General features: G+C 40.0%; 1 protein-coding gene across 1 annotated transcript; it reads left to right on the forward strand.

Annotated features, from left to right (window-relative positions):
• Positions 1-1670: 1670 nt before the first annotated feature.
• On the forward strand, positions 1671-10185 carry LOC117061229 (tetraspanin-6-like). The gene is made up of 7 exons (XM_033173935.1): positions 1671-1807; positions 3267-3455; positions 4861-4935; positions 7124-7219; positions 7768-7917; positions 9547-9630; positions 10002-10185. The coding sequence occupies exons 1-7, from the start codon at positions 1733-1735 to the stop codon at positions 10068-10070; spliced, it is 738 nt and encodes a 245-aa protein (XP_033029826.1). The 5' UTR covers positions 1671-1732; the 3' UTR covers positions 10071-10185.
• The last annotated feature ends 3536 nt before the right edge of the window (positions 10186-13721 follow it).

The raw sequence follows: 13721 nt of genomic DNA on the forward strand, positions 1-13721 counted from the left end.
ACTACGGTACAATCCCCCAAAAATATTATTTAGACTCTCATGGCTAGAGTGCTGGACAGTGTGTGTTTGTGGGGGGGGGGGGGTGCTAGCAGCTTTCTGGGACTGCCTAACTTTCTAATGCCTGCAAGCCACAAAAATGCTGAACTTCAGCACTTGCACTGGCTGGAGCTCTGTAGGCTTAAATAATAATAATAACATCCCCATAGATTTTCTGCTGCCAAGAGCAGGACTGCCAGGTTCTGCGTATGGCCATTATTATTGCTTTGTTCATATACATAAAAGCCGAGACATGGTCTGGGACACAGTGGTAAAATGCTGGGAGCTAGTTCATACTTGGGAGGGTGGGGGTGGGAGTGAAAAACAGACTGTTAATATTAATGTACACTGGCAAGAAAGTTCTAGTAATTTTTCCATGCAGGTGCATGCATGGCTGTTCTTGCACCCAGATTTGATTCCACGCCAATACAAGCTGTTGTTCGCTGGCAAAGGAGGGTTGCTAAATGGAGATACTTTTGAGTCCTGAGATTTTAATTTTTTTAAAAAAGCAAAGCACAGACTCAAGAATCTCCGCTCTGGTCAAGCTGGAACATGGCCTGATTTCTTTCTTTAATTTATTATTTAAAAAATAGTCAATATCTGCAATTGCAGTTGCAGATAGTAACACTAATTAGCATCATCTTTCACCAACAATATCCAATAAGTTAGTTACATTTATTTAAGACAAGTAAATGATGAGAAAAAATGTTAGAGTTCTAGCTTTAATGTCACAATTAGGTGTTCGTGTCTCTGAAAAGCTTCGAGAATACTACTAATGACTGGTTGGACCTGGACTGCATGGTATCCTTGCAATGGCATATGGAAGCAGTATTTTACATCAGCAGGCAAAGCTTGTTTTCTAATCATTTTACCACAACCATGAGAACTATATCCTTTATTCTATTTAAAAACATTCCTGAACTTTTCAGTATTTCAGATTCTGCAACAGCTTCCATGATAAAGCGCAGACGCTTTCAGAATAACAGCCATTAAAATATCAGGGTTTGATGATAGCTTCCTTCCTATATTTATTCCGCAGTGTACCACCATTCAGATTGAAAAATCCACAATAGGTACTTTCTTAGGACGAGAGAAAGTAGTGAACAAACTTTCTGGCATAGCTGTCAACTTTTCCCTCTTTTTTAAGGGAAATTCCCTTATTCCGAATAGGATTCCTCACAAGAAAAGGGGAAAGTTGACAGCTATGCTTTCTGGTACTTCAGAACTTTTTAAAGCTTTTCAGTTGAATTTCTCTGATGAACCAACACAACTCCCTTTACTTTTTGTCATCCAGATTGCCTTTTTTGTACACAGCTAATGACTATGCACAACTGTCTTACTTCATTTGTTTATGGATGTTGGTATTGATAATTAGAAGGCATGAGGAGTGATCTCTATCCCTACGTAGTGACTGGTAATTCAACATATAGAAGTCTGTTCTGAAACAAGTTGTTTCAGGAGCAATGCATTATGTGACCACAGCTGATTCAGTTTGCTTTACCACACTACTCCAGAATAAGTGATTTAGGACTTTAACAAACCTGTTCCTCTCTACAAAGCACTTGACATTTTCCATTAAAAGGATAATTAACTTGAAATTGCTGACAAGTGCAACAATTGGACACACATTAGCATTAGTATATCTATCATCGCCACTGGTTATTCAGGAGGTGTAAGACAGAAGTTAGTAAGCAAGATGAATGAAAAAGGGATTAGTAATTTTGAAAGATTTGTTAAAATTTGTTTATGGCTGTCTGTCTTACTTTATTGGGTAAGTTACTTTTAGTGGTCTATTTAGGTTTTGTGTTTAAATGTAGTGATTTGAGTAGAAGCTGTATAATCTATTACATAGCTTTTTTGTTGTTGAGTAATGTTACCTTTTTTTAACAGTGAAACATTATTTGTGCTTACAAATTGAATTGTGTTTGTGTGCAATCAGCTTCTGGTTTTGTTTTAGTTGTTCTACTGCTGTGCTTTCCAATTTTTGTATAGATTTGCAACTACTATAGGTTAGAAGTCTTAAGATATCTCTGTAAAGTTTCTGTGTAAAAGTACTCTAGATAATTCTCTAGCAAACCTTTCAAGTTGTACAGTGTTAATAACATAGCCTCTTTTAAGAAGTTCCATTAAAATCTGCTTGGTCATCCAATGTTGTTTAACAAAAGAAGAGTTTGGTTTTGATATCCTGCTTTATCACTACCCAAAGGAGTCTCAAAGCGACTAACATTCTCCTCCCCCCCCCCAACAAACACCCTGTGAGCTGAGTGGGGCTGAGAGACTTCAAAGAAGTGTGACTAGCCCAAGGTCACCCAGCAGCTGCATGTGGAGAAGCGGAGACACGAACCCGGTTCACCAGATTACGAGTCTACCGCTCTTAACTACTACACCACACTGGCTCTCCCAGTAATAATATGCTCCCAGTTTTTGAGAAAAGAATGCTGTAATCTTAACCCCAATGAATAAAACCCATTGTGTTCAATAGGACTGGGTTCTTAGTAATTATTATTATTGTTGTTGTTGTTGTTGCATTTTTTGCATTTATATCCCACCCTTTTTCAAGGAGTTCAAAGTGGTATACGTGGCTCTTCCCCCAACTCTTTTAATCCTCATAACAACCCTGTGAGGTAGGTTAGTCTGAGAGGCAGTGACTAGAGATCACCCAGTGAGCTTCATGGCAAATTGGAGATTTGAACCCTGGTCTCCAAGGTCCTAGTCTAACACTTTAACCACACTGGCTCCCCTGTATTGAGACATAATGAGAAACTCATACTTTCCTATTGGCCTTCTTCCTAAAAAGAAGTGCTTATGCAACACAAAACTTCAGAAAAAGGATGAATACAAGACTGGTTTTATTTATATTGAGATAAAGAGATGGTATGGGTAAAAGGGAAAGGCAACACAAGGCCACAACCACCATGATGCAACTTAGAACTGGTAAAAAAAACAAAGCCGCAAGGAGTACTGATCTAAATGAGATTTTATATTCTACATAGGAACAGCCAGCCCATGCAGGATGTTATACCAAGGCTTGATCATTTGCAATCAGATCTACAATGGGAAAATTAAAGCAGTCCTTAATGCAGAGACTAGGGGGCAATTTAACAAGTTACACAATGCTTGGTTGTCATTTTTTAAATTAACGGTATTGTTATAAACTGTTTGACTAATATGCATGCTTCCTCAAGAGTAAGCTTTCACAGCTTATTTTATTGACTCTATAAACATTCTAGATCTCTGGAGTTGTGTTAATGTGCATTGGAGTATCTGTTCAGGTGAAGCTCCGTGATACTTATGCGGTGATAAATGATGCTGCTTCAGAAGTCCCTGTGATCATAATGGTTATTGGCACACTTGTCGTCCTTGTGTCAGCTTTTGGGGCAGTTGCTCTACTAAGACACAGTCCTAACATGATCAAATTGGTAAGTAATGATATCCAGATTTCTAAGTCGGATCCAAAGCATGAGTAGGCCTTTAAATTTAGCTGAATCTTAACCTCTGCCCTTCTGAAGGCACAGGGGAGGGCTGGGTCAAGAGATGCCATACAGTAATTGAATTTTTTTTTTTTAAGTTGCAGTGCTTTCTTATCTGGGTTGTGTAATTCAGTGGGGAGGTGCGCTTAGGTCTCTCACCCATTCTTTTAATCTTGTAATACCCACAGGAAGAACTATGCTGGGCAACCTTCCTGACAACCACAAATAATAAATGTAGGCTATTGTTGCCTAAGCATAACATATAGGCAAGAAATAAACTAGTAATCTTGCACAATTGATTTCCCTACCCTCACTCAGAACAGATTAGGTTCAGAGCAAATGGTATAATGACCTGTCTTTAGAGCAAGTAAAAACCTTCTGAAGACCATAGGCCATGTACACTGTTACCCGGCTGACAGAATATCTTATTTAATACACAACATACACATTAGCCCTTACTCTGTCTCCAATGTGTTCCCATTTCTGGCTTTTGAATCTGTATACACACCATATTACCCACAATGCAGAGCTATCCTATGTTTTATTGAGGAAAAACTGCTCTTTGATGTGATTTTCCTCAAACCAGCTTCAATCCAAAAGGCAAATTAAACCACATTCCATTTGCAGACAAGCTGAGGTGTGTAACTTTGAGACATCTAAATTAAACCACATTCCATTTGCAGACAAGCTGAGGTGTGTAACTTTGAGACATCTATTGCAAATGCACAGGTATCCCTGCCAACTCTCTGGTGTACTTAGCAATGTGCAAATGCATTGTGTTTTAAGCCGCTAATGTGTACATATCTTTATATGAAGGAGTTTCTGAGTATACTTTGTGATAAGTTACAAATCCTTCCTACGTAGGCTAACTGTCCTCAATCTCAAACCCTGTTCTCTTGTTCAGCTGGGAAAACTACTCCATCCGAGTGTGTGCCTGTTGGTTTTTAATACTGAACTCATGCCCCAAAATAAGTTGTTTTAGAAGCGAACATATAAACAAGGGTATACAGGTTAAATTTACCATGTATGGACTGAAGGCTGAACTTGGATATGATCAGCCATTTGATTTTGACTATTCCTAAGTGTGACTTCATCTCGTAATCTATATTGGTGCCAGTGATAATGGACAAAGTGTTGAATTTGGCTCTGTAGGCACCATACAATCAACTTGCCATCTCAGATAAATTAAAATTAGACTAGGAGATGTGGGAGACCTGGGTAGATAATTAAAAAATGAGGGCACCAATGCAATTTTCTGCAATGATTTTTTTTTAAAACTCTTAGCACAATCCTGATGTTTGTTGCTGTTGTTAAGAAAATGACCTTTAAGCTGAAAGCAACTCTTCATTTCTAGTTCATAGGCATATTGTTGGCACTTTTGGTACTTGAAATCACAGCTGGTGCTGCCGCCTACACTTACAGACATAAGGTAAGTTGTGTGTCTGGTGCTAAAACAAGGCACCACCTTAAATAATTTTTTGGTGATGTTGGAAAGATGTAGAACTAGAGTATTACCTAAAGTAAATATTCTCGAAGAGAAGTGGGCAATTGCAGTAAGTGGGATTGGCACATATTTTATTATTCCGAACCTATGCATAACACTCCTGTGCTTACCACCTTCCACAGCAAGGAGGTATTTCTCTTTCCTTCTCTGTCCCCCTCCAATAAAACAAAAGCCATTTTATAAATGTTCCCAATCCAATAGCTTGGGCTTGCAGCCTCGGCCCTGTATACCTGAAGGAGCGTCTCCACCCCCAGCTTTCAATCTAGACACTGAGGTCCACCTCCAAGGGCCTTCTGGCAGTTCCCTCACTGTGAGAAGTGAGGTTACAGGGAACCAGGCAGAGGTCCTTCTCGGTAGTGGCGCCCTCCCTGTGGAATGCCCTCCCATCAGATGTCAAGGAGATAAGTAACTATACAACCTTTAGAAGACATCTGGAGGCAGCCCTGTATAGGGAAGTTTTTGAAGTTTAATGTTTTATTAAGTTTTTGTATATGCTGGAAGCCGCCGACAGGACCAACCCAGTCAGATGGGTGGGGTGCAAATAATAAAATTATTATTACTGCTGAATTGTCTCCTCAGCCACATAGTCTACCTGCCCATGTGTCTTACTTTTTGGGACCAGGTTTAGAAGACCGTTCCAACCTGAATTTGCCAGTATGTGATTGAATCCCACCTACAAGTTTTGTTTTATTATCACATTTTTGTATTGTATTAGATTGTTATAAGGTGTACGTTTTTTGTTTCTTCTGCTTGTAAACTGCCTTGAGTATCGTAAGATAGAAAGGCGGTATACAAATAAAAATTATTATTATTATTATTATTACAAAACAGCCTGAAAACCAGCCATGGTCTACTAATTCATGTAACTGGAACAGGCCTGTTGGTCAAAACTGGTGTGGAATGAAGAGATATTCCCAGTCCTGGAGCTCATGTTCTCAGTCTGAAGCACATACTATTTGCTTCAGTGGATAAAAGTAGGATTGAATCTGGTAGGGGAAGTCTTCCCTGGTTATCCTCTATACTTGTCAGTCTCTACCTACAGGAGGCCTTAAGGTTACTCCTCTAATTTGAGAGGGTGGTCCTGATGTGGTTCTTTTATATTTGCTTTATAAATGCTTCTTAACACATCATTCAATTTCTAATTAAATCTTCAGCATTGAATTGAGTTTTTCTTGGGATATTTAACTGTGTGTAAGCTTTCAACTGCCTACGATGTGCTCAATAAATATAGAATAGAAAGGCTACGGGAGAAAGTATGAAAATAATTTGTCTTGGCTACGTTTCCCAGTTGGTAAGGTGGACAGACCTCAGAAAGCAAATGAGTTAAACCAGAAGCCTTGCAAGAAACATTAGTGCCAGTCCTGTCTTCATAGGGTTTGCCACTAAACTGAAACACCAGAGAAAATACGGAAACACTTCTGCACAATGTTAGACTATATCACAGATAAAGTGGTAACTCTATTTACGAACTTAATTCGTTCTGGAGGTCCATTCTTAACCTGAAACTGTTCTTAACTAGAGGCGTGCTTTTGCTAATAAAGCCTCTTGCTGCAGCTGCGCCACCGGCACACAATTTCCGTTCTTATCCTGGGGCAAAGTTCTCAACTCGAGGTAACTCTTCCAGGTTAGCGGAGTTTGTAACCTAAAGTGTTTGTAACCTGAGGCATTTGTAACTCGAGGTACCACTGTATATCACAATGTTAGACTATACCACAGATGGTCCCAATTTTTTCTCCAGAGCTAGTGTAAGAACTGCTTCCTTAACCAAATTATATAAATGTTTTTCCATTCCTGCTTCTGCCTTGAGTGAGACCCTATGTGTTGCAAGTTGATGTACATAAGGGGTGTTAGCTTGGAAGTGATTATTTTTGTTGGATCCTTCTAGCATACAAAATGCTGTTATTACCTAAACTTTCATGGCCAGGATTGTGGGGGCAAAGCTAAGTGGAGGGAAAGGACCCACTCAGTAAGAGTCCAATTGAGTAATTAGGACACAACTTCCACTTGTGTGCTTAAAGTTCTTTCGTAAAAAGAAATGGTTCTCCTTAGCTCTACCCCCTCCATGCAAATTTTTTTCTCCTGCCTTTGGAAAACCCTGTGTGTGTTAATGCAGTTGCATCAGACTTTGTTGAGCAATACCTTGAAGACATTGGACAAATATAGTGAAGAAGTGCAGATCACCAAAGGGGTGGACTCCTTACAGACAGAGGTAAGCAAGCTTTCTTTTCAACTATAAAGAGCAGAGAACTAATGGTGAAGCCCAGTATTCTGGTTACATTTAAGAAGCTCTAACATGAATAAAAATGTTTTTTCTAGTCTTTCTATGCTGCCACCTAAAGGCTATTGGAATAGACCAGAAAACTCACTGGTCCTGGAAAGAAAAGGGGAGAATCCCTCTAAGTCAAGGAGGCACAACTTTGAAGATGGCATGATACATGATAGAATAATTGGTTTTTGAGATTTTCTGTCCCACCATTTTCTCTGGTTGAAAAAGACTTTGTAGGGCTTAAAATAAAACCCTTGCAAAACCTGTCTGGCTAGAGTTGACAATGGGAATAAAATAGTGTTCACCCTATGGCTGTGACAAATTTTCATAGCTCCTTCAGATTACCTGTTTAGCAGAATAGCATATTAGTATAAGTAGAATCTTTCTTCATACTTTTTGTTGTTGTTAAGAAGGGTTGTGAGATTTTCATCAACAACCACACTATCTGTTCCACTGCTTACCAACCTAAATTCCTTTCCCTTCCACTCTAGTTCCAATGCTGTGGTGCAGAGAACTATACCGATTGGATGAACACAACATTTGGATCTCTCTCTTCATCTGTCCCAATAAGCTGTTGCAGAGTACCTGTGGAAAACTGCATCACAGATCTAAGCAAACACACAGCAGGCATTAACCAGCAGGTAAACATCATATTGTCAAAAAACACATCTTGCATGTCTTGTCTCTTAAGGGAAACGTGTGTTTGAAACTAAATATTCTTCAAAGTGGGCAACCAGTTAGGGATGTGCTAGCAAATAAAATGGGCTAGAGCCAGGCAAAAACTAGAGTGCAAGTCTCCCTCTAAAGTCAACCAAACACAGATTAGTGCACATAATCATGTCTACCAAGTGGCAGTGTGGTCTGTGATGTGGGCACATTTTGCAGCCAGGATTGCAGCCTCCAGTAGCCAACCAGCAGAGTTATTTAAGGTGGTCCAGAGATTTAGATTTAGATCTGTCCTGAGTTCTAAGTTGATGGGGAACGTTTGGAATTCCAACACTTTGGTTTGGTGTTCAGATACGACGAAGCAAAAATCCATGTACTGTTATGAAAGGGAAAAGAAACCGATCCTATTTACATAAATAGCAGGATGTTCAGTGGTGTACCCCTGCACAAGGTTAGTCTCCTAGTGATGAGAGAGTACACACTAGGGGCTTCCACTGTATTCCTGTAGCATTAATGCAAGCATAGTGCACTGAAGCTAGCAGCACAATCAGTAATCAAGTAGGAGTTTCCTGAAACTCCCACTGAACTTCCAGTGATCTTACTCTGCCCAGATTCTAAATGCTGATGCTGAAGAATTATACTCCCATCTTCCAGACAGGAAGGAGGTTGCCCATTCAGGGAAGCATGGCTCACATAGAGGAAATATCTGCTGATAATATCTCACCATTAGCCATTTGTTGGCTGGTTCATTATTAAGTGACTTCTTTGCTAATTCTTTCTTTGCATGCCAGGTCTCAGTTTCTGTTGCAGTAACTTTTGGATTTCATTGGGTGATTCGGGTCTTTGGTCTCAGCACTTTTGGTAGCAGCCTCCAGAAGTGCTCTTAAATGAAGGACCAGGTTAGGAATGTGGCATGGCTGGGCTCTCCAGATAAAAACTTATAAAAGACAATGATCTACTTTGTTTTAAACTACACATATAGTAGTGTCTAAGCCCTGTTCTGGTGCTTGATAAATGAGTCTTAATGTTGCAAAACCTCCAGACCTTCCTGGCTTGGACATCGCATTCCACCTTGATTCTTCCTCGTGAAGAGTGGGAGGCATTAATTCATTTGTAACTAGAGGTTCTCATTCTTGTTGTTCAACACTTGGAGGCTTCCCCATCTGTTTCCCATGCAAAGAAAAGCAATGACTGCTGACTTTCCCATCTATTAACCATTTTGGGGAGGAGGGTAGAGGAGATCAGCTTTTTTGCCTCTTGTGATGGTCCCCTTACCTCCTGCCTTTAGAAAGATATGGGGATATGATTTAGCTAACACTGGCGGGAGTTGGGAGTCGAGGAATGGGGCCTGTGGATTTAATGATGGGTGTTACTACTTTCTCTCATAATTTGACAGTAGTAATAAAAAGAACTGGAGCCTCTGTTTGAAGACTCTCTCTCTCTCTCTCTCTGTGTGTGTGTGTGTGTGTGTGTGTGTGTGTGGGAATCTTAATCACAATGTGAAACTTAGATTTTTATTTATTTATTTAAAAAGTTCTGCCTTTGATTTTGAAGGTGCCCCTTGCATCAATTAAAATATCAGGTTTTTCTCTTTCTTTCACCAGGGGTGTGTTCTAAAACTGAATAATTGGGTTGAAGAGCACATTGCTATACTTGGAGGGGTTGGGATTTTTGTTGGAGTTGCACAGGTAAGCATGAAGTGTTAAACTGAAGTGTGTTAGACTGGTCTATCAAGTAGATCTAGATTTAAACACTATAGATGGGTGCTATTTGATGTTGATGTTGACAAATGTGAGAGCCAGGCTTTTGAAATTTAGAAATGAGGACCAGCCAGATGCATTTGGGTATTCTAAAAATGCTTTTTCTAATGTAAGGTGACAATCCCTATATTTCACATTGGAAGCAATGAGCCAAGTAGTTCCCCCAGTTTATGTATAAAAACAGATCTAGAGCAAAATAGTTCTGATTACTGTATAGCTATTGTATCTTCCTTCTTTGTGTTTCAAGTACCCAAGTACCCAATCCTAAAATTTCTGTATGTTCTGTGCTTTCTTTCTAGTTAATTGGGATTCCATTTTGCTATCTGCTGCTGAGAACACTAAAAGAAACTTATGAACATATTGAATAAGTTTCAAGAAGCTGATGTGAATTCTGCAGCTGGGATTGGAAGAAAACATTTAACAGTGCTGCACTGTTTGGGGGGTCCTGCTTGTTGTGTAATGCATAAATAAAATACTTACATCACTCCAGTGCGGTAGTTCTCAAACTTTCTACCACCTCATGGCCCATTTCAAATGGCTATACAAATTGTTTATTATTATTATTATTAAAATTTTATAAGATTTTCGCATTGAAAGCACAAATCATTACATGGTTGAACTTTTCATACTCCCCCCTCTCCCACCGAGGGGAGCAAAATATCCAAACCCCCCTCTCACAGGAGTACATAAAATCATTCCACTTTTAACCTCATACTATACTAAAATCATTTCTTACGCTCAACCCCTTTCCTGGGCCAGGTATTCATACTTCCCACAAATTCATATTTTAAACTGACTTTCCCGAATCTCCCCCCCCCCCGTTGACTTCAAAGTAACACATAATTCCCGGTTTTCCTCTCATCTTCCAAATCTAATTTAAACCACATTTATTTCCTCCTTAACACTTTTATAAACATTTATATTCCACAATTAATTACTAACATTTTCCTTTCTACCTCAGCTTCATTGTACTTCTGCACTTTTCTAATTCCTCAACCAATTTTTCCCCCCTTCCCTCCTTTCAGCCTCAAAGAATTTGGCTAATTTTTCCTTAACATTTTCTATTGTCACGGTGTCCAGGTCCATTTGTCAAAACCATATATAACTGAAATACCATATAATAAATCCAAACTTTTTAACCTACCCCAACCCTTTCAAAAAACCCAACCCAGAAGTCAGAAATTGCAGCTTCAAATGGCTATACAAATTGAGACCTACTGCTCAAAAAATGGCTGTGGATGGAAGCACCATTTACGTTGCATCACTTCCTCTCGATATCCGATTCCTCTTTGCAAATTGCTAAAAAAAGTTACTACAGTGATTTCCTTCTGTGGAACTCCCTGCCACAGTTCAACTTTTCTCAAGACAGAGTTGGTGGCTCTGGAGATATTATGAACCCACCTCCCTATTTCAAGCAGAATTTCATGCAGAGGTGCTGCTGTTGTATAGGTCCTCACCCCCACCCATTGCCTCTCAGTATCTTTATGCAGCACCTATGCTTTCTTCCCCACTCTTCCTTCCATTCTTAGCATGCACCCTCTGGACCTACCCCAAGCTACCAGTTTCTTTCCTTCTTCCTTCGTGCTCCTTTTTTTACATCTATTTCTTTCTCGTAATAAGTTTTCCTCTCTTCTCTGCTTCTTTCCTATTCTGGTGTGTGTTTGTGTGTGTGGGTGCACACCGCCCCCTCATACTTACCTTTCAAGGCACCCTCTTGCCCTTTTCCTTGAGAAGAGACTTCCCTTTTCTGCCTGCCAAAGTTCCCCATCTCCCAACCATCTTTACTTGGTATGTATACACTCTGTTGACTTCTCAGCAAAACTGCCCAATGCTTGCTTGTCCCTATGAGGTATGGACTCATTGTTAAAATCGTGTTTATGGAAGACAATCTTACTCAACTATGAGTGATCACTAAAGAAGGTTGCTGCTACCTTGGAGCTGGGCAGGAGAAGCTTTCTGGCTCAGCTGGAGACCAGGTGGGACGGAAGATTTAGGGGGCTGTGTGTGTGTGTGGTCAGAAAGATCATCAGCATCATTATCACTGGTTTTCCTGTTCTCTCCCTGCCCAATCATCCCGTCCTCCTTCCTCAACATTGGCCAGCCATTCCATTCATCCCATTGTCCATTTCCCTTCTTTTCTCTGCTTGCTTTTCTGTCCTACCACCTTGCCTTCTAACCTACTTCCACATGTGGCGATGCAGTGTGCTGGAGGGGTTCTGCTGGCAGTCAGGCAAGGGAGGAGGCAGCAGGCAGGCTGTGGCCCTGAGGCCGGCTGCTAATTCCCCAGTCCAGTTTGAGGAGCACTGATCAAATCTTTTCCAGGAAAGGATATAGGCCCTGCTTAGAGGAAGTGGTGTGTGAGTGAACAGGAGCAGCTCTACCATGAAGTAAAATGAGGTAGCTGCCTCTGGCTTGAACCTAGTCTGTTGCTTTTGGGGGCAATGGAAGACCCTGTCCCAACTGCCAGTCCATCTGGCTCCTGCACATGGAAAGATGACTGGTGGAAGGGCAGAGTCTTATCTTGACCTTTTTACCTCAAGCAACCAAGTATCTTGAGCCAGCCCTCTGTGACGTGCTGGCAATACAGCTGTTCTCCGCAGACAAGGATAACTATGTTTATAATTAAAAAACTTAACCATGTAAAAGTTTTCTAGCTTCCAACAACAAAGCTATTTATAAGCTCATTCTAGTATAATGAATAACTTACAAGTTGTTATGAGAAATGAAGGCAGTGGCTCTGGAAGTTTCCTTTCCACCTTCTCTCTCTCTTGCCCCCTTTCAGAAATAACTACACCTGAAAAACCTTGCAGTTTTTGAATTACAGCAGTCTTGGTAATGGGAACTGACAAGACCATCGCCTCAGTTAGTTTGATGTCTGGGACAATGGTAATCAAATCCGAGATAATGAAAAATTGTGTGGAAATGGGAATCGTAAAGAATGGGGCTAAAATGCAAGCTGTCATCTTTTGCACAGGAATAGTACAATACTGCTTTGATTTCGATCGGATTCTTAAATGTGATGCAAGCTTTTGATTTCATCAAGCTGAATGTTCCCAAAAGGGGAAGGCTGTTTAATCTTTTCTCACTTACAACCTATTATGAACTTCTGTATGATTAAAACCTTACAATGCTGCACTGAAAGATTTAGTCCTGATAAGCTAATATTCTACTGTTTATGTAAACTGGGATCTCAGTAAACCAGGCTACCTCTCTGATATTAGAGTACCTCACACTGTGGCGTCACTATTTCAAATGTAATTAACTTCAAAATCCTTTAATGCATTTCAATATAGGCTAAAGGCCATATTTTAACCCAGCAGTGGTTTAAAGCTCTTCGAGTGGTAGTTTCAATTGCTTTTCAGATGTCCTTTGAATGTGTCAAGAACCTCCATGTTCATTACAAGACCTGAGCAAATATTCCCCCCCCCCACCACCAAGGGAGGCTGCTTTCTATATTCTGAGGGATCCTGCTCATTTTTTGCCCGAAGGTTGCTGCTTACACAGAGAATGCTCAGGCCTTTGTGGTGAATATATGGAGGTCAAGTATACAAACAAAGCTGCTCACTCATTCCTCCCTCTCCATATTAAGATGCGTGAAAAGGGTGTCTGTTGATGGTGGGAACCAAGAAAGGAAAGGAAAGGCTGGTGGGAACAAGGAAAAACGAAGGCAATTGCCTCCAATGTTGAATTGTGTGTGGAAATCCAAAGGTCATCTAGTCCAACCCCCTGCAATGCGGGAACCACAGCTTAAAGAATCCCTGATGGATGGCCATCCAATTTGTTTAAAAACCTACAAGGAAGGAGAGTCCTCCACTTTTTGAGGTACAAAATCAAGCTTCAGGTGGTATTTAGATGAAAAATTATTGGTAAATAAAGCCCACAGAAAAACAGTAGGTTCAATCAATTTATTAATAAATAATAATTTATTAGAAAACTTACATTTATTTACATTCTAAAATTAAAATTTACAGGAATATTTCAGATTTAATCTTCATTCATGTAATGAATTTTTTTTGCCA

The sequence above is a fragment of the Lacerta agilis genome, chromosome 1, assembly GCF_009819535.1.
Source record: "Lacerta agilis isolate rLacAgi1 chromosome 1, rLacAgi1.pri, whole genome shotgun sequence".
NCBI classification, from domain to species: domain Eukaryota; kingdom Metazoa; phylum Chordata; class Lepidosauria; order Squamata; family Lacertidae; genus Lacerta; species Lacerta agilis.